Source organism: Neopsephotus bourkii, unplaced genomic scaffold, assembly GCF_033783945.1.
Source record: "Neopsephotus bourkii isolate Nb327-2 ecotype Australia unplaced genomic scaffold, CSIRO-AGI_Nbou_v1 NB_1292, whole genome shotgun sequence".
Lineage (NCBI taxonomy): Eukaryota > Metazoa > Chordata > Aves > Psittaciformes > Psittacidae > Neopsephotus > Neopsephotus bourkii.
Window position 1 is genome coordinate 8,124,866 of NW_026901776.1, and position 25,002 is coordinate 8,149,867.

The following is a 25,002-nucleotide window of genomic DNA, read 5'->3' on the forward strand; positions in this document are numbered from 1 at the left end:
TGCAGTAAACACAACATGAATGAAAATGTCAAGTATTAAACAGCATGTTATATTCTTATGACTGATCAAAACCCTAACTTCAGACACATTATTTTAAGTATTTCAGTATAGCTGCTATTCAATTCTGATAAATCTTGGCATTTAGTGATAAAGCTATGTAGGTACATTGAGAATATTCTTAATAAAGTACGTTATGTTGTCACTAGGTTAAGGGAGAATCTCCAATTTATGTTTGCTTTAAAGGAAATATATGTATGGCAAAAGCATTGGGTTTTGTTTCCCTCCTTTCTTGGATGTTTATGTAGTCATCCACACCAGTGTGGAAATGCATCAGATGTTTTGAAGTGGACCAGTGAAGAATTCCAACAGTGACACATGCTTTTATTTGAAATATATTTAGGGAAAGAATTCCCTCAATCCCTATAGTTGTGATAAAAACAAAGTTTTTGTGTAGGAAGATGCAGATGATTGTAGTACTTCCTACATTAATAGTCTAGAGGTCATACAGATTTTCTGTGGTTAATGCCATTTACTCTGATTATTTAAATATCAACCTTTTTTATAGAACGGTCTTACAACATGGTTGTCTCACCCTCGTTCACAGATTCCTTTCTCCCCTACCCCCAGTGAATGTGTAGAATTGTTGGATATATTTGTGATAAAATTCAACTTTTGAAAACTGTTTCCAGATACTCAGATGGAGAGCTAGATCCTCAGAAAAGCATTAGGTGGTGAGCACCAAGAGTTCATTCACTTAGCTGTTAGGTTTCTAGTCTCCAGTGTTGCATCCTCAGTCCCAACAATAACTTAAAAGACTTAAAATGGTATCCAGAATATAAGTATAAAAGTAAGCAGTGAGCTAATTTGGAGAACAGGAAGCTATTATAAACTTCGCTTTTCTCCAGCATGTCAGCACTGTATTCAGAGTTTTCTAAGGGAAACTGGAATATGCCTCTTTCCTTTTGGAACCCACAGCTTGTTGCTCTTCAAAGAAATTGCTTCACTGCCTTTCTTTTGGAATCCGTAGGGGATCGTCACTCTGTCTTTTAACATAGCAGGAGTTAAAGGTGCCTTTGTATTACAACTTTTTGTTTAGGATGCGCACTCAACCAAGACGAACTTTGGCTTGGTTTTCTTGTGTGCTTGAAGGATAGAAATCTTGAATTGATGAAATAGGAAAGGCAATATTTGCTATGCCTTTAAAGTATTCCTGTGTTGCATGTAAACTTAATGCATGCATCTTTTCTCAACCCGTTTATGCTGGAATCTGAAATAGCTCCACACTTATAATCTCTTTCCAATTGCTAAATTTTCTGTTATTTGCCCTCCATCATGTATTTTGTCAGGCAGGATTTATATACTCCTATGGGTGAAATTAATATATATTGTGCCAGTGTGTATAGTGAGGAAATTTGTTGGAAGTCAGTGCATTCTGATTAAGCTGATGCTTGACTATGTGGCTAAGAGGAGGGAGGGAAAAAAGGTATGTAAAATTTTATGTGGAAACAGAAAGGAAAATTCTAGTGGATGGGCTAGAAATAACACAAGTTCACACCACTTGTGGTGTAATTTTCGTATCAAAGTATCAGAGGTTCAGGAATGACATTGAAAAACTTTTTGTGACTATTTTAAGTGCTAACCAACAGCAGTTGCTTGATAAGAGATGCTTAAAGGTGGAGTTGAGGCTGAAAGGTTAGAAACTCGGGTTCAGGCAACTTGTGGGGCATTTAAATTTCTTTACTGTTTCTCACTGAAAAGTACATTTTTGTGCATTTCAATCCTTATGTGATCTAGAGACACAAGGAAATAAACTTGTAGATGAGATGTTACTGTCTGAAGAAAGTAATTGTGAATCAAGGTAAAATCAAAGTGATTAGCATATGAATTGGATCTTAATGATCTTAATTCAAGAGTTATGAGGAATTGAACATAAAAGTTTTCACATGAAAAGTGGAGTTGTACCTGTGTTTTGAGTCTTTCAGAATGTCTGGAAAAGAAATTTCAATTTAAACTTCAATATGTGATAATATTTTTTACTTATGGTTTTAATATTATAAATTATGCTTAATTTGGTATATGAAAACATAAATACATTCTGTACATGTAGAAGATTTAAAATATTTACATATTTTTAAACTGTTATAAAACTTTTATTTTAGGTCTTGCTCCTGCAAATATTTATATACTCTTTAAAAAAAATAACATGAACCCGTGGACTGACAAGTGTCTATGTGTAGATCAGTCTGAAAGTGACATATAGATGTGCTGGAAGGGGTGTGTTTAAGCCTGATAGTAATGTTATTTCATACTGGCTTTTTTGAATGAATGCTGTAAATACAACCATACCAGGCCTGCTACGCGTCCCTTTAATTCGCTTTTCTGTCTGCGGTGGTGGTGAGCCGTAGTTGATTAGGGAAAGATGCGTAAAAAGAGATACAGCCACAGAAAATGTTTTCAGCTTTTTGTGAAGCAGGGATTACCAAGGCAAGTGTGGCACTATAGCTTTATTTTTAGTAGATGTAGATTGCATGGTCTTAAAACACATGAGCCAACCTCAAAGGGCCCTGTGTTCCTTCACAAAGTTTCTGGAAAGTGGGGAGATGTTGGTTGTGTTGTCTATGCCTGGCCTTCCAATGTGACCAGTTTCTTGGCACAGCAAGTTTGTGTGCTGTATGCTAACATGGTCAAAAAGCAGATCATCGAACACTGACAGAAAAATCTACTGAGAGTTATTAAACACAAACCCAGGACTCTTGCTCAGAAAGCTGCTGAGTCCTTAATTCTTCAAGGCTGTAGTGGTACAACATTTTACTGCTTGTCATCCTGTCCTGACACCTGTCATAAAGCATCCACCTTAGTAGGAGAGAGGAGATTAGACTTAAGTGGATCTTTGATCTGACCCACTAAGCCTAGTCTCATTATTTGCATCTTTGCCACGCTTCATTTTGAATTTCCAGTCATGACCTCTTTGTATTGAATAGGAGCAAGCCTATTGCCTTTAACAGGAGTATATTACCCCCCTTTTCAGTTTTAAACTTGATGCTTCCATGGTCCAAGTTTTGGAAACTTAGCTTTATGGAAAATAATGGTGTTTGCAGTTAGATGTGCCATTATTGTTGCCTTCAAACAGAACAATTAGGTCATAGATTTGGCATGCTGCAGCTGTCTTGAACAGTTTTAAAACCAAACCGCTGTATTATGTCAATTAAAATGTAAAGTCTTTCTGAAAAAAAAAAAAAGTATTTTTTCAAATCTTATTTTGTGGTCTTACATTACACAACATCAATCAAGAACTTCAATCAAAGAGTGCATTGCTGTGAAGATCTAATGGTTCAGGTTTCTGACCTGTTGTCACTGTTCACGTGATCTGAGAAAAAATAGGTCTTTTGTAACATAGTTGCTGGATCTGCTGATGCTTTTTTTGTTATAAGGCCAGCTAGAGTAATGCAGTTTGTCCTGTGGAGTTTCATGTGCTTTGTGTATATGTAGAGCTGAGAAACTTGTTTTGGTAAAAAAAGATATTGTAATTTCAGAGTAGCTGCATAGTTTTCAATTCATTGCAGTTTTGTTATGCTCGCTTTGGTAAGTGCAAACGTAAGTTTTCTTAGGCTTTTGAAGCACAGCTTTGGTGACAGGAAAAATAGTTGTGGTTTTCATAGGGTTGTCTTTCGCATGTGTGTGAGATGTTACTTCACTTTTGAGAGAGGAGATACACAATGATCAGTGTCCTAGCAGGGTGGATGTTACGCTGTATTGACTTCTGGGGTTGTCTTGTTAGCTTACTTCTGTATTTGATTTTTTTTTTTTTTTAAAGCAGCTTGCTAATAAGCCTGGAGTTTGATATAAATGCATGTCCATAAATCTCCAGAAATACATGTTCAATATGATTGTGGATTTTTTTGATGTTGTAAAAATGGGACTTCTGCAAATCCTGATGATTTTTTTAAAGTAATTTTTATGTGATAGTTTTCTAAAGATATCTGTGCCCAAACTGTCTCGCTGTGATCTTTGCACATTTTCTAACAGATGACCTGCATGATGGGGTCACTGTTTGGATTTTGAAGTCTCTGTAAAGTCATTGAGCCTTACATTTGAGAATTTAAGGCTCCTGACTCTATTTTCCAAAGGTATAATTAATTTCAGTCATGTTAATATAAGCAAATTTTTACTCTTAGCAAAATCTAGGTCTTAAAAGCCAAGTGGAAAAAAGAGTTGGCTTGTATATTAAAACATATGCTTGCTGTAAGCTTACAGTCAAAGTTACAGCTGCTGAAGTTTACAATGAAAATGGTCTTCAGTTTTCCAGCAAAGACAAAATATAGCCTGAAAAAGAAACAGAAATATAAGTAAGCAACTGATTACTTTTTTGTTGCCAGGGAGATTCATAGTATGTAATTAAGTTAGCTATGTAGTATTGGGAAGGAGAGATGCTGCAGAAAGTTATGCATGCAAAGTTAAAGTTGAGGGCAACTCTGGTGTTATGTACAGGTGGTATTCATGATGTATCTGTATCAGATGGTATTGTCTGTTGGCAAACTAGTTCTTCAAATTAACACAGTCCCATCCTAACAAGTTATTTCATATGTATGCTTATGTGCTTTATTTTTATATATAAATGTATGTATTAAAATGAATTTAAGTGCCAAGTACTCAAATTTATTTGGATGAGGGCTGTGGACTGACTTTAAAAGAATAGAATAATTGTGTGGTTGGATATATGGTGCAGAATCACATGTTATGGTATAAGGTATGGTCTTACCTATTTTAATAAAACCTGTAGACTTGATGATCTGGCATATAATTTTGTCTGAGTTAACAGATCCAAACTGAACAATATCCAACAACAGTATCCATAGTTTGTAGGAGTAAAGTAGCTCAGCAGTGATTCTTACAAATGCTTCTTTGTATACCATGTCTAATGGGACTAATGAAGAAATTATTTTGATTGCTATTTTAATTAGAATTGTGTTCTACTATTCAATTGTATTCTCTGGGTAAGAGAATGAATTTGTTTTGTGAACTTTGTTACTTTAACATTCTTTAAATATGGTAGCATTGTAAGTTTAAGCATCCAAAGTAAATCCTCAGATTAGGCATACCTCTGCAGTTTTACATACATATGTTCAGCAATTACTTTTGCTCCTCCCTCCCCTGCCCCCTTTTTTATTTTTTTTTTGTGGGATTTGCTGCTTCTCCAGATTCCTCACTCAAAATGGAATTGATCCTGTGTTAACTAGGTCTATGAGCTGGGTGTTGTGTCTAGGCTGATGATTCAGACTCCTTCTATAGTCAGTGGATAGAGCAATGCAGTGTAATTACTCCTATCTGAAGGCAGGTATCTGAAAGTGCATTGTTGTTTGAAGAATCTACTCCCTTTTCACTGGAGGTACAAAGAATGTATAGAAGCTAGCTGTGATAATCATGAGCACCTGCTTGTTCCTTCAAAGAATGTAACTCCTATGTGCAGCTATGTCTTTGTAGTACCAGTTTCTGTTTCCTTTCTTATGTTTAAAGTGGTGACATTGGAAGGAATTTCGTTTGGGTTTTAGCGGGGGAAGGGTTGAATTACTTTGTACTTTCCTCCATCATTTTTGTCATCTGTAATGTGACCATAAGTATTCCTGCTAGTTATCTATAGGGGATCTGTGATTTTTAGATAGTAATAGAATGAATCCAAGCCTGAATCAGTAGTGAAATTCTATAATCTGCATAATGTTTCACTGGACGCAGTTTGGTTGTTAAAGTATGGGGAGGGAGGATGCATGAAAGGAAGGGGTGTGTACAAAGCCACTAATAGGAAGATTTGAAATAACTGTTTTTTTTTTTTTCAAGTATTTCCTATTTTTTAGCTCACTTGTGTTTTACTTTTCAAAGTTGTAAAATGTCCATGTCTTGTGTAGGAAAGCAGTTTAAAAGCTATTCTGCCTTATATACAATCTTTTGTGGAGCTTAGCAGTGTTGCTTTCTCCTACTCCAATTAACATTAGCAATTAATAACTTTTTTTTATTGTGGGGAGGGTTTGTGTTTTCCTTCATGCTTTGGTTCACAGGTACTGTTTACAATATCTTTTCTTAGCTAACTGTGCACCACCGTGCCAAAATGGAGGGATGTGCCTGCGACCGCAGCTTTGCGTGTGTAAACCAGGAACAAAAGGAAATTCCTGTGAGGATACAGTCATGCAAGACACATCTTCCACTGGAGGCCGGAGCCCTGTTGTTCCCCCATGGCCCATACCTCAGCAGGCTGCCCAGCAGACCTTCTCTCAGAAGGTGCAGGTCCCACCGAAGGTTGGCCCTATGACTCAGATGGCATTCACTATCAAGCAGAAGCCTCCTGTTGGGTTACCTCAGCAAATGCAACCACAGTAAGTGTTTTCTTTACTTTCAAAGAAGTCCACTGTGTTATTTTTTACAAAACATTGCAAGTGTTTTCAAATCATTGTATTTGGAAACTTTCACAGATTATTATTTTTATTTTTTTAAGAGACTTATTTTAACTGTCAAATTTCAGTGGATCTTTAAACTTCTATTACTTATAAGCCAGATCTCCTCACCTGAACAGAATATCCTGTAATATCAGTCAACTTTATTTTACTTAGAATGACAATGCTGTACTAATTTCAGAGGAGTTATTCTTAATTTAGATTAGTGACTTTCCAAGTTTAGTCTAGAACAGTCTAACACGGAATTTTTGCACCTCATAAAACTGAAGAGAGTAAGATTTGGTGCTTACGGTCTGGTTTCTTTCTTCCATTTGCTTTTTATTTTCTTTAAGTGTGAATAGCTCTACTGCAGTGGATACTTCTGCTTGCTTGTGTTTGAGGTTCAGGGTTGTATCTGCCTGTCGTAAGTAGCAAGGAAACACCCTTCTTGTTGGAGATTTTTTTTTTTCTCTGCTTCTTCAGTAGCTGGTGACCTAGCCAGACTTTGATATTGCTTTCATTAGTTTAAATACTTCAAGTGTGCCTGAAATTTCCCTATGATGGTATTTTTATTAATGTGTCTAACCTTAACTTGATGTGTTTGATATGGAATTAGGGAGATGCACAGGAGGTGTGGCAGTCGAGTGTGGACAGTTGTAGGTGTCTGCTGCAAGTACTGTCCTTCTAGTTTCAGGTGGACTGGATGAAAAAAGTGTTTCTGCCCTATATCAGGTGTTGCTTTTGGATAGCTGTAAGCAGGGTGCAGTCCACCTCGCTTCTAGCTTCTGGAGTAAGTTAATTAGGACTGGGAAATAAACAATGCTTTCCTGTGGCCAGGAACATAAAAATGAACCCAGAAGGGTGGTGTGTGATCATAGAAGCCTGCTTTTGACAGCAAAGTACATCCTGCCACCCCTCTTCAAAGCTGAAAATAAAGATCACTGGGTACTGCCAATGTTTGCTGTTGTCCAGTAACCTCTCTGTAAGTTTTTTTTCCTCTTAAACCCTTCCAGTTCCAAGTCCTAGTTCATCTAACTGTGGAGCCACAAACAAAACTGGGCTTGTACATGTCTTGTGTAATAGGAAGTAGAACTTAGCTGGGTTCCCTTGGAGTCCTAAACCCTAAGCCAGTATGTTCTTTGAGAAAGGTAGAATTTGGGGCAGGGTAGGCTTTAGGAACAAATACATCCACAGTCTTGAAGGACAGAGAAATTGCTACCCAATTTTATTATTTTATAGTACTCTCAGCCCAGTTTCATTCCTGTCAGTGAAGCAAGGGTTATTGAAGTGACTAATACAAAGGGGAAATTACCAGTAAATTCAGCAGGCGTTTTACTGCTCCTTCCCATCCAGACCAGCAGGACTGCTAACCCTCAGCACCTGCCTAGTCTGCTTAGCCCCACAAAGTGCAGTACAGCATATCAGTGCAAAGAGGCCAGACAATTCCTGTCTTATCAGTGCTGATTTCTGTAGTGTGTACTGTCTTTTTTTTTTTTTTTACCTCCCTTCCTTCACACACAAGCATTCTCAATGAATTCTTCTTCTTCCTGTCGTGATACAGGCCAGTTATTCAAATTGGGCATAAAGAAAATATGGGCAGTTTGTTCTTGGCTAAAGAAAATCTGTTGTCTTCCAAACATTCTGAAACTGCTGAAAGGACTTGTGGCTGCCTCCTAAAGAAGACTTATTTTCCATTATTCCTGGAAAAGCAGAGTCCAGGGATAAAGGGTTCCTCTTCTCTGAAGAGAGAAGGTGATAAACTACTGTTTTTTTTAATGCTGCTATGCTAGTTGCTGAGTTATGATACTCAAAGTGTTTCTAGAAGGTACTTACAGTGTGTCGTGCTTCACCAAAATCTCAGTTCCTGCTTGCATGAGACATTCCCAGACGTCAAGGAAGCAGCTTCAGGATAACAACCCCCATCATGGTACCTGCAATCCAAAGCGTTTCAGCATGCTTCCAGAAGCAGTGTTAACCCAGGTGGGCTTTGTAGGTCATGGGACCCTGCTCAACCTAAGGGTTTTTTTCTTAGGTGTAAATAGACGTTTTCAGGTAGGTAAGACTGGCAGTCTTTGAGATTGCATGAAGCTAAGTCTGTTTGAGCCAGCTTAATAATGGAGTGAGAAATGAAAAACTGAGACTTTGGAGTCATGAGAAATCCAGCCTACAGCCTTGTCAGGAGACAGACATAGGAGTGGGAGATGGAGAAGAAATGGGCTGTTTCACAAACCAAAGCATAAAATGCAGCAGCGGAAGGTGGATGTTTAGATCCAACTGTTGAAATCAGTGCAGCAGTAGTTTTAGCTCTCGTGTAGACTGTTAGGGCAATTTAAAGGGCTGAAAGAACCTTCTGTGGTCAGGTCTTTACCACTGGTACAGAGCAAATGGGCTAGTTCTTGCTTCGTTCCTCTCTGAATGAATGTCTTGTGATCTTGTACAGTGTGTGAGGCTCTCCACATATCTTTGGAATGGCTTTTCCCTGTTCCCACCCCTAGAAATACAGGGAAAACTATGGCAGGAGTGGAATCATGCATTGTCAGCGCTATTGGTGTGCTGATCTAGACACTGTTTTTCTGCAGAGCTGTCAAGGACTGGTGAGGGTCAGGGCACAACCTGACCTGGAACACTAAATTAAGCTCCTAGAGGAGGCTTGTCTCTACAGCACTTCTGTTTTGCCATTCTCTGATATTTTTTTTCTGTTTTATATATGAATGCAACTTTTCCAGCTGCAGTCATTGAGATGTCTTCTTATGTGTTTTCTTAGAATCATGGTGGCAGTGACATTTAGGGAAGGAGGCTATTTCTTGCCAGAGATCTTTTTTTGAAGAACATAGTGCTGAACAGAAGGAAAGCTGGAGAGAGATTAATTACCTGGAATATCCTGGATTTAGAACACAGGCACTTAGCACCAGCAAAGTCTGTCATAACCCTGGGCTGAAGATGGATACTGTCAGATAATAGGTCTCATTTCAAAAGAATGCTAGCAGAAAATGTAGCTGGCTGTAATTGAAACCAAGTGGTATCTCAGAAACAAAAACCTGCATCTTATTGGAACTGTTGGGAATTCTGATCTCAATAACAGACGTGCTTTGCGGTCTTGAATTTCTGTGATAGCTCTCCCGTAACTCTGGGTGTCCCTTTCAGATCTCATTCTCTCACTTGTTGGCAACAGTTTGATTTTCTGCATTTAGCAGCTGTGGGAGCAGATTTTTATTTTTTATTTTTAATTTTTTTTTTAAAGGGGAATTTCTATTACAGTTTTGGAAATGGTCATCAGAAGGAGCACAGCATCAACCAGCCGAAACTCAGTAATACGGTGCAGCATCACAGTATTGCTCCTTCAGCCTCTTCTGGAGGCAGCTGTTGAAATTTTAAAGTTTGCTTCTGCATTGGGCAAAGGTGAGGTGACTGAACAAACTGGAGGTGACAGGTTTAGACTTACTCATGTGTCTGGTGTATTTAAAGATGTTTCCTAAGAGGTCCCCTTCACCTTTATTCCCGGATCAGTGGGCCTAGTCCTGTGGTATTACAGGCAGGTGTATCACCTACTATCAAACTTTGTCTTAAAACTGTGTTTTCTTTTTACTTCTGATCAAGGATGTGGTGTTTTTTTCCAGTAATTCCCCAATTTTTAGGTATTGGTGTGAGCTTAATATGAATTTAGATTGGAAGAAAAAAAGCAGAGAAGAAATGGTCATGCTGTTGTGACCCTACTGAAATCAGCAATGTAGGACAGTTATAACTGAAAATAGAATATGTTCTTTATATAATCTATAATGGTAAGTTATATATTCACATATTATATATGAAAATAATCTGTAAATATTGTTGACTTTGTGTTGCATAAACTCTTGGCTGAGGTTTACTGCAAAATATAATAGGCTGCTCTTAGTTATTTCTGTCTTATCTACTAGTTATTTTTCTGTATCTTTGACTATGATATTTATTGTTTAGAGCATGTGGTTCTAAGATTGGTTTCTATGATGGCTGAGCAAGTGGTGATCTAAGAAACACTAGAGAAATGTTTTTTGAAGTTTAATAGCTAGAGTGAGAGTAAATATTTCTGGAGGACATCAATTTTCATCACCATTATGATAGTTTCTTGTTCTAAAGAGGTACAGAGCACCTAAAACTTGACTACTTTTTAGTTAGAAGAGCCCTGTACTTAACTGTGAAGTCTGTTTAAAAATGCTTTATGGAAGCTCTTAACAGAATATTGGACTTCTCTTCAAAAAGACTGTGTCTTTTTTATTATTTTTTTTTTTAAAGTTTTTTAAGGAAAGCAAGGATTTTGGGGTAGTATTGGTGTTAGAAGCATAGAAGATCTTAGGTTGGAAGCAGAGGCAATCTGGTTCAACCCTCTGTTTAAAGTGGGATCATCTATAAAAGGTTACTTAGGGCTTTGTGTGATTGACCTTTGAATGTTTTCAAGGCAACAAGGTTGGGGATCTCACAGTATCTCTGGACTCCTGTTGCAGTGCTTGACCACCCTCAGGGGAAAAAAAAATCCTCCTTTATGTAGCTGAAATTTCCATTGTTGCACATTAATTGTTACTCTAGTATTTTTTTTGTTATACGTCTGTAAGAAGACTGGTTCAATCTTCTCTTCAGTACCTTCTCAAGAGGCTGTTGGGGATTGAGTATTACCCCTTGAACTGCCTTTTCTTAGAGCTGAACAAGCTCACCTCCCTCAGTCTCTCCCATCTGCTCCAGTCCCTGACAGTCCTGGTGGCCTTCTGCTGGACTTGTTTCACTGTGCCAGTATTTTCCTTGATTTGGGGAGACTTAACTGGGCATAGTATTCAAGATGCAGCCTTACAAGTGCCAGGTGGGGAGAGTAATCATTCCCCTGATCTGCTTGGCTATGCTGTTGCTAATGCAGCCCAGTATATGACTGGCATTCTTCACATGAGGGCATACTGCTGGCTCATGTTCAGCTTGTCTGCTGGGACCCCTAGATCCCTTTTTGCAGAGCTGCCTTCTGGCCATTGCAGTACCAAACCTGCACTGTCAGACAGAGTTGCTGTGTCTCAGAGACAGGACTTTGTGCTTGCCTTTGAAATTTGTGAGCCTATTTCTCCAGCCTATCAAAATCTCTCAGGCCTCCAGTATAACAGCCACTCTTCCAATTTGGCAGTCTGTATGATTGTGTAAATGGCATTTTTCCCTGTATCTGGGTCATTAGTAAAGTTGAACAATACTGGTCCCAGTGTTAATCTCTAAGGAAAACAGTTCAGCCTCTTCAGCATCCTGTGGGTTGGATTTTGTACTACTAAGTACCACCTATTCAGACAGACAGTTTTTGCACCTGCTTTATAGTCCAGTTATTAATGTTTCACCATTTTTTACACATGGAGACAGCTGTGTCAAGCACCTTGCTGAAGTTCAGGTTAAAAAGGTTCATCACACTCTTTCCATGCAGTGAGCTAGTCATCTCTTTAGAGAAGTCAAACAAAACCCAAGCAAACGTAACAATAAGTTAAAACTAGAACATTTGTGGTGACTTCATTAACTCCAGAAAGTTGATACTCTTTCCTTTCAAAGCCAGGAACCTGTATGGTACACTGCCTTCCTTCTGCAGGAGGAAACACCATCTCTTCTCTTCGGCTACACAGGGCAGTTGGAGCTGGAAGCAACTGAAACATAATTCTAGTGAGGATATGTTGGAAAATAAATATTTGTTTTTATTCTAGGCAAAATATTACATGTTAATGTTCTTAAATATGGTTTACTTCTTCTCAGTGCAATTTGGGGTTTAATCTGTGTTCTTGGGCATGTACATGTGTCTCTGCTTAGGGCTGATACACATAAGTGTGTTCTTGACAGTATGGAGTGTATAGGGGGTCAGAAGAAGTCCTTGAGTGAGCCATGACTACGCTGTTGTATTACAACTATAGACCATTACTTTGGGCTTCAGAACTTTTTGTCTGAAAGCCATGAGCTACTAAGATCTGCCCTTAGAGCCCAGTGCCATGGCTGTTTGCTTTTAGAAAAGAACATCTAAATCCTGTGAGGCTGTAAAGCACCATGTCCCAAGCACCATATCCCAGGCATACCTACAGGTTGGGCAGAGAAGAGATTCAGAGCAGCCCTGCAGAGCCCTTGGGGGTGGTGATTGACTGGAAACTTAACATGAGCCGGCAGTGTGTGCTCTCAGCCCAAGAAGCCAACTGTATCCTGGGCTGCATCAAAAGGAGCATCATCAGCAGGTCGAAGGAGGTGATCCTGCCCCTCTACTCTGCTCTCGTGAGACCTCACTTGGAGTATTTTGTGAAGTTCTGGTGTCCTCAACATAAAAAGGACATGGATCTGTTGGAACAAGTCCAGAGGAGGCCATGAGGATGATCAGGGGACTGGAACACCTCCCGTATGAAGATAGGCTGAGAAAGTTGGGGCTGTTCAGCCTGGAGAAGAGAAGGCTGCGTGGAGACCTCATAGCAGCCTTCCAGTATCTGAAGGGGGCCTATAGGGATGCTGTTGGAGGGACTCTTCATTAGGAACTGTAGTGATAGGACAAGGGGTAATGGGTTAAAACTTACACAGGGGAAGTTTAGCTTGGATACAAGGAAGAAGTTCTTTCCTGTTAAGGTGGTGAGGCACTGGAATAGGTTGCCCAGGGAAGTTGTGAATGCTTCATCCCTCGCGATGTTCAAGGCCAGGTTGGACAGAGACTTGGGTGACATGGTTTAGTGTGAGTTATCCCTGCCCATGGCAGGGGGTTGGAACTAGATGATCTTAAGGTCCTTTCCAACCCTAACTATTCTATGATTCTATGTGCTTTGCAACATCACGGGATTATTTCTTTTCAGGCTTCAAACTTTACTCCAGGAATCAGAAGTTAGTCTTTTCCAGTAGTTCTTGAGCCCACTGGTTTGTGTCAGAGGTGAAAAACTGTCAGTCTGTCTGCAGTGTTGTCCCTTCAGTGTAGGCTTCTAATATGTAATGTGCTCACAGGTTACAGGTTTGCTAATGCCAGGTGGCTTCAGGGAGAATAAGAAAAGTTAATTTTCCATTGTGAGTTATTTGGGATGGATTCTGAGGTGCCTTTGCCAGAGCTTTTAATAAGAGATCAGCTGCAAGGAACTGTAGTATACCGTATTAGTCCCCAGGTTATTGGTTTCTTCATAATCAACTTGAAAAGCGTTTATGCAAGTCAGTTACCTATATCATCCTGTCAGGGCACATTGCTTTTGAGAACATGTGTAGCCTTCCTTCCCACAATCCCAGCAAATTGAACACACTCCACAAGATAAGCAGACTTTTAAAGTAACTTCTTATTGAGTTATTTTCTTTGAGTAGTACTGCAATATGTTCAGGCTAATGTATGTTAATAACAGCAAAATTAGAGGCACAATGTTTTAGGATTACTCCATGTAAGTAGAAATCATTCCCTTTGCTTGCAATGCAGTGCTTTTCAGGAAAGTAAGTTACTTGTACAACTACACTGGTGTGTTCAGCTTCCAAGGTGTTTTTTTTCTTTGGGGGGGGGTGTGTGTGTTGATTTTTTTGGTTGTATTTTGTTTGTTTGTTGGGTTTCTTTGTGTGTGTGTTTTGTTCGTTGTTTTTTTTGTGTGTGTTTTTTGTTTCCTTGGTTTCTTTTTCTTTGTTGTTTTTTTCCTTATTTTGTGGGTTTTTTTTCCTTTCTGTTATTTTTTAAGGTTGTACTACTGTGAAAATTTTACCATTTATCATGGGAAACAACCAGAAGAATTTCTTTCCAGTGGCTTCCTGGGGACTTGAAGGAACACATCTTGTTATGGATAGCATGACAGTTGGTTTTCATTCTTAGGGCAGAGTGTTTGTGTTGTTGAAACTTGGTTTGACATAACATAGTTATCATGTGGCAGAAAGGCATTAGGAACATTTGCTTTTAAGAAGTTGCTCTACTAGTAGATGTTTGTGATACCAAAACAACTATGCAACAATTTTATACTCGACTGACACTTTTTACTGGAACAAGTTAAAGTGACCAACTCAAGTTAAAGTTTGTATTTTTAAGCAAACTACTGTGCAACAGTGGTGATTATAGGATGTGGCTGAAGTAAAAACAACGTTCAAAGTAGCTGTTTCCCCTGGAGCATGTATGGTCAATAATATAATGGGAATGGATTTTATGTAATTTTCATTCCCCCCTCATTAGAGTTGTGGGAATAGATCTCAGTAGGTTGATTTGGAAAACTCATATCTGTTGCCAAATATATCTGTGCCTTTAACTTCCAAAGGAACTAAAACAAAGTGAGAATAAGGTTTATTACTGATTTCTGGTATAGAACTATGATTTAACAGTGTTCTGTCTTTTTAGGAAAATAGGCGTTTCTGTTTAGTGTTGTGATTATCAAATGGTCACTGAACCTGGGATATTTTCTTTTGTTTTGGGTATATTGGACTTGGAGAAAAGGTTTAGTATGTTTGCAGGTATGTTTGCCTTTGGTCTTTGTATGGAACATCTTGCTTAATACTTGATTTTTAGCCCTTTAAAATAAAATTACCTGCAACTGTTAACTCATTTGCATGTCTTGGTTATTAGTATTATTTTTGATATTAACACTTCCAGTCTATTGAGAATTCATTATTAATAACCTTATCAAATAGATAACAAAACCATAAAGAACCCCTCTTCAGGGGGTTTACTTAATCTTAGCATTTTGCCAGTGTAGCAGGTAACTAGATAGTTTAAGAATATTCATTCAGGGGATGATATGGGCTGGCCTTAGACAAAGGCAGATGTATTTTTAAAATTGGGCCTGTCTGACTAATTACAAATACCTCACTGATTTCTCATCTATTGAATAGTCTGTTCTGGTCATGATTTAGGAACCCCAAGAGACCTATACTTCAACTCTAATAAACTTATTTTATTATTCAATGCTAGAGTCTGAATACTTCACTGAGAAGCAGATTTTTTTCTACTTAGAAGCAGTTTCCACTTCACCTAAGCTCCATAAAAGTTAGATATGACATGTGTCCTTGTACTTTGATAAATTCCTTCCAGGAATCCAAAACTATTGTTTTATACAATGTGTAATCAGTTGCTGATCTAACCACTGCTGGGGAAGTTTATTACTCATGTTATTTTGAAGTTTGCTGGTACTCTTCATCTGTGTCTAGTGAGAGACAGATTTTATTTTTGTATGATTGCATATAAGACGGGAATATAAACAATGAAGAACACCACTAGCCAGTGGGAGAAAGTGGGATCTTCTGATGTCATTGTTTGAGTACTGATTGAGATTTTATAACCTGCCAGTAGTTTTTTAGAGGGGCTTGCCAGTAAATCGTTGTTGATTTCCCTCTTTAGCAAATTTTCCCTGAATTATCTCATAGGGCCTTAGAGAGCAATGTTGGAGGACCAAAATGTGGACTGTTAGTTAATTCGAAGTGTCTAGCAGAGATCATGTGGTATATGAAGATAAGCCTGCTAGTGTTCTCAGGAGAGATGTAGGGAATTGAATCATGACTACTTGACTTTGAGTTGAGCAACTTTCTACACTAAGTGTAGGATCTACAGATTCAGGAAGGACTCTTTGTATATGATACATTAAGAAAATTAATACTTCCAGACTAGTAGTTCACTGAAGCTTTGTGATTATTGAAGAGAATTTTTCTGTGCTTGAAAACAAAAAGAAATATCATTTCTGCTGTTGAGACATGGAATTTCCAGGACAAAGGAAATACTTGCAATAAACCAGCCTTCACTACAGCCCTGTTTTGTTACTAATGCAATCTATAGCTTTAAAAATATCTCCTCTAGAAGTGTGTACAGGAAGCAAAATAATCTTTTCTGATAGACTTTATCTATTGTAGTATTTTTTTTAATTACTCTCTATACAGAATGCAGTTGAGGACAGACATTATTAAAGCCTATAGCACCACTGGAGGATATTAAAAGGAATTCTTAGTCAGTTTGGATGCGCTGATAAATGGTGTTTCAGGCTTGTCAGATATTCCATAAGCAGTTCAAAATTCGTTCAAAAGAAAAGACTGCTTTTGGATATTTTGTGCATTGGCTTCCTGTTTTCTGTTTTATTAAAAAGATAATTGAAGATGCAGTTCTATACGTCCTGTGTCAGGGAAATTTGTTTCTAAGGCAAGATAGCCTGTTAAAAGGAGACTGACAATACTAGCACGTACTATTATGTTGTTGGGCAGTAGGTGGCAAGCTTTGCTTTTCCTTTTACTTAGAGTTTATTTTCATATTGCAGAATGCCAGAATTTTGAAAAGGATGATTTGAATTCACTGGAATATGTTATTTATTTGCAACACAGTCTTTTAACCATCAGTTTTATTCATTGTGTATAATTATTTTTCTATTGAATGCTGAAGTGAAGCTTCTCTTCTTCAAATGACAGAGGGAAGCAAGTCAATGCATGTGAGCTCTGTTGTATCCTCTTATGGCTTTAGTAGACAGATTATTAATACACAAATGAAAAACAAATGAATTGCAGTCACAATCTATCCCAAATTATTTGGGAACCTTCTGTTTAACTTCTTTTGTGGAGCTCAGTACAGCTGGGAGGGAGAGGGCACAGCACCCCCTTTTAACAGAACATTTTCCCAAAATGGCACTTACAGTTCTAGCTCTTACTAATGACTGAAAAGCAGAAATAACAGAATGTTTATTTTGCTTTTCTCATAATGTGTCGTGTTCCATCCTGTGTCCCAGTCCATCTGTTGCCACCCGCCCTCCATTCCTCCTATGAATTGCTCACCTCACAAACCCAGCCTGCTCTGCTGATGTGTAGAGTCAGGCATGGGGACAGTAAAGCAGCAGCAAATTGCCCAGCTAAAACTAAGGGTGTGGAGCGAAGGGAATGCTTGAGTGCTTTCTGCTGGCACTGACTGTTAGTACCCCTTCTCTGCTCAGACTTTCTTAGAGCCAGTCACCCGACATCTGATGTATTAGCAGCCAGCTTTATATCTGTACTAAGGATACAAGGGGCACGGTACCTCTCCTGTGCAGTTTCTCTCAGCTGTTGTCCAACTTAGACACTCCGCTGTTCTCTAGAAGACATTTTTTTACCTGTTAGCCAAGTTAATTCTTCGCTGAGTTTCTTCATACTGAGTTAGAGTTGTTCTTACTCAAAAAAAAAAAAGACACCACTTTCATTTTCTTTCACTCTGTCCTACACGCACTTCATAATAATTGTTCTGAGGAAGATCAGTGGTCTTGGATCAATTTGATCCCAAACTGAAACATATTAATATAGATAGTTATTTGATTTTGTCATCCTCGAAATTCCGAGACAAATTTTTTAATTATTTTTTGGTTTTGTTTTTGTTTTTTTTTTTTCCCTCAGTATAGCAGGGCATTCTGCACAGGAGTCTCCTTAATGTGAATAAAGGCTGCATACGAGTTTGCATTTTCACTACTGAGGCTTTGTTTCCTCACACTGTTCCTAATGAAGGTCAGAAGGATCTTTGGGACTAGTAATGAGGTTCTGAGCTGTCAGTTGAGGGCATGGTTAACATAATTGCTGCAGCACCACTAGACATACATAAAGGATCTTTGGCATCAACTATTGGTAAGTTGGGATGTTTTGAGATTCTGATATTGCAATTATTCTCACTTTTGTAGTCTTTGGCAGTGCTATTGATGTGTATGTGCTAGAACAAAAACTGGTTCAAAGGTAGTTACTCATCTGTTTGTGCTGCCAGGCATTGAGTCAGCCCTCAAGAACACCTCCATTCATCATTCTAGGGGAATGTAGTCATCAGGCTGTGGGAGCTGAAGTCACTGTTTAGTTGAAATGGCTGATCTCCCTCAGGACTGGGATCATTGTGTTGGCAGAGAAAATGGAGATGATTTTTTTATGACAGTGGTATCAAGCCTATAGTCCTGGTGTCCTCTTTGAGCAGTGCTGTTGGGCACTTCAGTGCTAGTCCACGAGATAACAAATAATTTGTAGTTGCCTCTATTAGATTGACTAGCCTCGCTGTACCTGGCTTGTACCAGATGTGGGTCTAAAGACGTGGCCTTCCTTGAAACACAGAAAAACGTGACTTTGTTACCAAATAGTTTAGTCATTTGGTAGATCCTGTTAGTTTGCAGTGGTATGAGAAGTGGGCAGATTGTTATGGCAAACTGCCTTAAGTGAAGCTTTTGGTGTTTTGGTGGACATAGTTCAGTCTGTCATGATGACTTGTTTTTAAGACCTTTCAGTATGAACGTTTGTGACTTTTACTGGTTTGGCTGAAATCTTTGGGGCTGCAAGTATGCAATTTCCTTATGTTGAGAGTTCAGCAGACTTCTTTCAGTGGACTGGAGCTAAGTAGCCTCTGATCATGTCAAGTATTGTTCAGTGCAGTGAACTTTCAGAAGTGTGTTGACTTCTGTTTACCAGGAGAGCAAAGATACTTCAGAAAAAAAATTTGAAAAACAGAAACTATCACCATTGCACCACCATGCAAAACATTGATGAGAGCCAGCTACAATGTCCTATGCTTGAAATTATTGATGTTCCTGAGATGGTGCAGCCTGCCTTTGCATGAGCATCTTGTTTTATCCACACTTGAGCTATCAAGTGAAGGTCTCACAAACTGGTTACAGGGTGTTCAGTATTTTCATTAGTATATCTGACAGGAAAAGGCTTCTCAGAATCTCTTTCTGATACAGAGACTTAAGATATAGGGAGCCAACTCAAGGGATCTCAAGCCAGCCTGAGCTTATTCCAAACAGGAGGAGGAAACTAATCTGTGTGGTGACAACAGCCAGTTGGCTTATAGTTTTATGTGGCTGTGTAATGCCACTTGTCTGAGTAAAGCTTTGGTGCAAGAAAAGAGGATGATCAGTGTTGGATCAAACAAAAGTTTTATGTTTGTTCTATTGTTTGGGGATAATTGAAATTCATATTACTGTTGTTTCATTTCTTTGTAGCTTCAGTGGTATGGTAGCTGTCACTATCTTAGGCAGCTAGTAATATAGTCTTAATGCTGTGTTTCCTCTACTTCACAGTAAAATTGCCGTTCACAGCAATGCCTTTTTAGTGATTGATGTGGTTAATTTGCTGATCTCATTTGAGATTCTACTCTTGCTGGAGGAGTGATGCTGTTTCTCAAAGTGCTCTGTTGGAATATCCAGGATATTCCACAGATTTTTTTCCACTCCTACCATTAGTTTCCCTTTCCCAAGGTAGGAATGATTCCTTCCTAATAAGCCTGTATAAAGTTGGTCATTCTTTCTGCATTCTATTTCTTGCATTTGTAATGTTTCATTTAGAAACATAGGTATTACTGATTTGGTTGCCTCCTCTATGCTATCTAAGAACATACAGGTTGTTCTGTTTCTCACTGTTACATGTTTTAAGTATTACCAGCATCTGTTCTTTACTTGAGTCATTGACTTCAGTAAGCTGTACTGTAAGTACAGTAAGTAAGCTTCATTGAGCTGTACAGTTTTTTTCCCAGTTTCCAATTTAAAAATTCTCCTATGGTATTTGTGAGCGCCATCAGCCAAGTTCCGTTAGGCTTTAAATTGTTTCTTCCATAGAGCTTTCTTTATTCCAGTTTGACAACTCTGCAGTCACCTATGTTTATACTGTTTTCTGAGCCATGCACCAAAACTTTTGACCTCTCTGGAACCATGTTTTGTGTAAACTGTTAGCAAAAAGTGTCGAGTTTTAGAGCATTAGACAAATGCATTGATGTTTGGTACTTTCACAGACTTACAGAATGGTATGGGTTGGAAGGGACCTTAAAGACCATCTCGTTTCACACCTTCCTTCTGTGGGCAGGGGACACCTTCCACTAAACCAGGTTGCTCGAAGCCCTGTTCAACTTGGCTTTGAACAATTCCAGGAATGGATCAGCCACAGCTTCTCTGGACAACGAACAACTTGTTTCAGTATCTCACCATTCTCATTGTAAAACTTCTTCCTCACATCCCTCTTTCAGTTTAAAACTATTGCCCCTTGTCCTTTCAATAGCTAGGGTCATGGTAACACAGAAAAAAGTAAACACTTCTCTATAATATATGTGATTAAAGCATTTTTATAACAAAGAATGTTAAGCTGTTAAAAATTAGTTTAAAGTTGTGGTACAGGAAGCAGTCAACCAAGATCTAAACTTTCAGGCTGTAGGCACTACTCATGGCTTCCTTTACATCAGCTTCAGAAAATTTACAATCCTAATACTTTTTTAGTCTCACTGAGATTCCACACCCCCTCAGGATGCTGCTCAGCTGTTCTCTGAACCACATGTCTGCAACACTTTGAAGTTAATTCTTTGGTAATCATCTTCAATGATCACCTCTGGACAGCAATATCCTAGTTTAGAATAGCTTTAGCTCTAAGTTCTTCTTAAAGTACTTTTAGAATGTGACAATTTTGGGGAGTAAAAAAATTAAACCAGCTTACCTTTGAACAGATTTTACACTGGGAGAGCTCTTTCCTCAAACTGTTTTATAGCCTGTAAATGCTTCTGGGAAAGGTAGCAGTTGGATTCTATGTAAACCCTGTACAATTGATGGATTCTCCGATCTTAATTACTACTTTGATACGGATTCTATTCTGGTTTCTGCATGGAGGACAAGGATGGTTATTGAATTGATGCCACTATCAAATTAATAATTATGAAGAAGGAGACAGATTTATGCATGTATTTACTGTAGCAAAAACTCTGGTGTGTCTCCTGCTTCCTGCACTAGAACCTTGAAGCTCTGAAGTGGAGGACAACTGCTGGTCACCACAGTCCCAGCTGTGCCTCCTTACTGCTTTAAACAGCTGTCATTTTTATTATATAATGCCTGTTTGGGAATTCCAGCTGTTGCACACATGAAGATCCTTAACAAGAAGCCAACTCCCCCTCATCCGCCTTTTCAGTATTCCAGCGGCTTCTCACTGCAGAGCGTGTTTTGCATCCTGAAGCATTTTCCTTCTGTTGCTCCCTGGAGGGCTGTATCTATAAGTTTTTTTAGTTTTTTTTTTTATGGACTATTTAGAAATCCAGTGAATTCCTAAATTGGATTTTCTTTTGATGTGCTTCTGGAAGTGAGATTAGAAAGAGATGTAACCCACAGCTGTACACTTACAACATTTCTGATGGGAATTCAGGTGATGAAGACTGAGGAGAATGAGGTTGTAAAAGGAAAGAGTTGTGTAAATGTTACTTTTTCCCCCTGTATTTTCCCTCTCCTTTCCTCCCCTTCATTGCCAAGTTCTGCTTTTACTGAAAGAGTAGAGGGGAACAGCTAATTCTGCGTGCGGTGCTCCTGGAAAGTCAGTCATTTGGGGGTGATTCCAGAGTAGTCTATCCTTTCTGTAGTAGCTAGTCTGGAGGGATGGCATTTCAGCCCTTTTTCCATTTCCCATTTCTATAGCTGGGATGCCATTTTTTGGGAGGGAGCAGGTTTTACTTCTGGCTGCTTTGGCTGATCAAGGTCTTGAAGAGGATAGGCACTCTTTTCATAATCTTCCTGCGGTTTTTCCCTTCAGGCACTTAAAACATCTTTGGAGAACTGTTTTGTGTGGACACTGCCATTCCTTCTGTAGTGCTATGCTATTAGTGCTCTTAAGCTTCCACCAAGGGAGAGGGAAGTACTTGGGTCACTGTTATGAGTGTAGTTTTTCCCTGAAACATTTGCACGCTTTATGGCAAAGCTCCTTTTGGAGATGTCATGGGGGTTAATCTTCAGCCTACTGGATTCTCTGGTGAAATATAAAGCGAAACAATGGAACTGTGTAAAGCTACATAGCTTCTGTAATGAGTGCTGTAACATTTTCTAAGGGTAGAATCTAGCAAGGTCTGGCAAGTGTGGACAGAGACCTAGAGTTCCGTTAACTTATATACCGTCTAGGTTGCTCTGTACAGTGCAGTGAGATGGTCATAGAGTCATAGAATGGGTTGGGTTGGAAGACCTTAAAGATCATCTGATTCCACCCCTCCCGCAGTGGGCAGGGACACCTTCCACTAGACCACGTCAAATATTGGACCTGTCCAACATGTTGTTCAGCATGTAGTCATGTGACATGAACTGCAGCTGCTTTTTCTGTGTGATGCGGATTTATTTGCACCAGGGTAGGCTGTTATAGCTGTTATCTGCTTAACTGATATTTACGTGTATTACATTGTCCTTGTTGAAATGAAGCAAATTATTTATGAAAATTATGTGGGGGGAGGTTTGGTGACAAATTTTCACTTTGGGAAATCTGTTCTTCTCTTGAAGCTCCTCTTCTTTCATTTCTGTTTCTTGCAGCATGTATTTGGCCTTTGATCCTTACACTGTAACTTCTGCCTTGCTGTGTATTTTTTGAAGTGTTTCACATGGCAAGATTGGAATCCTGGTTGAGGTATCTAAGGCTTACAATGTATTACTAGTAATAATGTTATGAAAAAGTTACATGTTTTATCAGCTGTTTGTTCGCATTTAACACTTTGGTATTTTAAAAAGGTTTCAAACAGATGCTGCTGTTAATTGTTGTACTTAAATAGCTCTCTGAGAATAGCCATTTTAAAGTTATTCGTAGTAAAACACAGTCTTTGTCTTTTTAAAAAGTTCAAAACAGATGCCACTGTTAATTATCATACTTTTTTGTAAAGACTTTCAAGTAGCTTTTTCTGAGAACAACCATTTTAAAGTTATTCATAGTAAATAAGGTTGTTCTAAGAAATTATAGAGCTTGCAATTGTTTAAAAAGTAGCTATGGAAACTAGCAGATGATTCTTAATTTAAAATGAGCTTTCGTTGCTTTCATTGGCTATGCTCCCTTCTTGAAAATGTCATGCCTCATGGACACTCTACAACATTTTCAATTAATTTAATTTTCTTTTAATGGGCAAAATATCCACACTAAGATATGCTAGAGTTTTAAAACATAAATATGCCATTTGCTTGGATTGTTTATGTTGCTTGTTTGTTGTTCTTTTTTTTAAGTTATGTGATTATAAATAGCATCTTTTTTCATTTTCCAAGCTGAAAATGTTAAAATTCAGTCCTTTTCAAGTCTGGCAAAAGAAAGTTTCCTTCTTGAAACATAGCCAAGTGTGCCAAGTTCCATCTTTAGTCTTTTAAGCTGAAAAGATTCTTCTTGGTATATGTTACAAAACATGTCTTGAATGCTGCAGTAGTTGTGTACCTGGGCTTAGAGGTGCGGAGGTTAGTAGGCATATCTTTCAGTTTGCTAGATTACACTGTAGACAATGCATCTCTTACACAAAAGGTGACACATTACCATTTTAGTTAGATCATGGCATTTAAAAAAAATACTTGAATAGTCTGTTATTTTCTCTTTAAAGAGAAAGGGGAGGGGGAGATTCATCCAGCCTAAAAGAATGAAACCAAAGAGGCAATCAAAGCTGGTGATTGCCACACATTTATTTATTTTTTTTTGTTCAGTCTGTGGTGGCTATGCTGTTGTAGATAGAAGATTCTGTGGGAAGGCTTGTTAAGTGTTTCTCCCTACAAGTACAGTTCAAAGTCAAAACTCCTTTTTGATACTGAGAGGTAGATGATAAGCTCTGTGCATAATAGTTGCCAGGTTGCTTGACATTGAACTTCGTGTGGCTTTACTGAGTTTACTGAGTTTGTGTCTCTTGATAATATTCATGAAGCTCTAAATTCCAAGTGACTCATATCAGAAGTAGTTGCTATTCTGGTTCAGCATCTTCCTGGTATGGAGTGTAACGCAGTTACAGTAATGGGTAACAGTTCGAAAACTTTCCTAACCATATAGAAAACAGTATTCATGTTGTCTTAAAATCTTCAGCTTCTTAACATGATAATGCTTGCTGGGAGAAAGTTATTTTTAGAGACTCTTAGCATGCTTGGCACAAGGTTTCAGAGCTACTTTTTCAACTGTACCCTTAAGCACATGCTATGAGGAGCCATAGCTGGTTTTGACTGTGGTTATGTAACTTGGGTAAATAATTATTTTTGATTCAGTTAAACTATGAATTACAGTGATTGTGCTCTGAAAATGCATCTTTTCAATTGTTAAACTTGTTACAGAGAATTCAAGAACTAATATATGACTCTATTATAAAACTTGAGCGTCAGCTTTTGGCTTTTCTCTTCCTTCCTGCTTGTCTTCCTCCCATCCCTCCTATGTTATTGAGGGGAAAAAAACAAACCAAAATAAAAACCCCACCCTATCCAGTATAGTTAAATAAATTGTGATTGTTGTGCACTGTATTTGCTGCAATTGTTTCCTAAATTGATTTAAAATTTAGTAAAATGAAATGATTGCAGTTTGTGTGCGGTTCTGTGTGTGTCAGTTTCATGCAAGAAATTTTGGCATTCATAGGAGCTGTAGTTAAGAGCTCAAGTGATCGGTAGGCACGTAAAATGGTTATGGCTGGAAGTGCAGTCCAACTTTCACCTTTTAGTATGTCACTTTAAAATACTGTTATTTTTCTAATTATGCATTGTTCCACAATTAATAGGAAAGCACTTGGAACTGTGAAACTGCAGAGCCTCAAAAGGATGGAACAGTGCTAAGAACTACAGCAGTTCATGCAGTAAGCTGCAGAATAGAGAATGCTAGAAATTTGAAGGTGCTTTTCAAGTCAAAATATACTCAACATCCAGCTGATTAATTTTAATTTTAGTAGGAAATTACTGCATGCCCTGTACTTCTGAAATTGGGT

At 38.4% G+C, this 25,002-nt stretch overlaps 1 protein-coding gene across 5 annotated transcripts in view; it reads left to right on the forward strand.

The window, feature by feature from the left end:
* The window catches only part of LTBP1 (latent transforming growth factor beta binding protein 1), a 194,644-nt gene that overhangs the window by 9,513 nt on the left and 160,129 nt on the right, over positions 1-25,002 (forward strand). For all 5 annotated transcript variants that reach the window (XM_061365890.1, XM_061365891.1, XM_061365894.1 and 2 more), the window contains exon 3: positions 6,077-6,365. In XM_061365890.1, the coding sequence (XP_061221874.1) occupies positions 6,077-6,365 (289 nt within the window). The remainder of the gene's footprint in view (positions 1-6,076; positions 6,366-25,002) is intronic.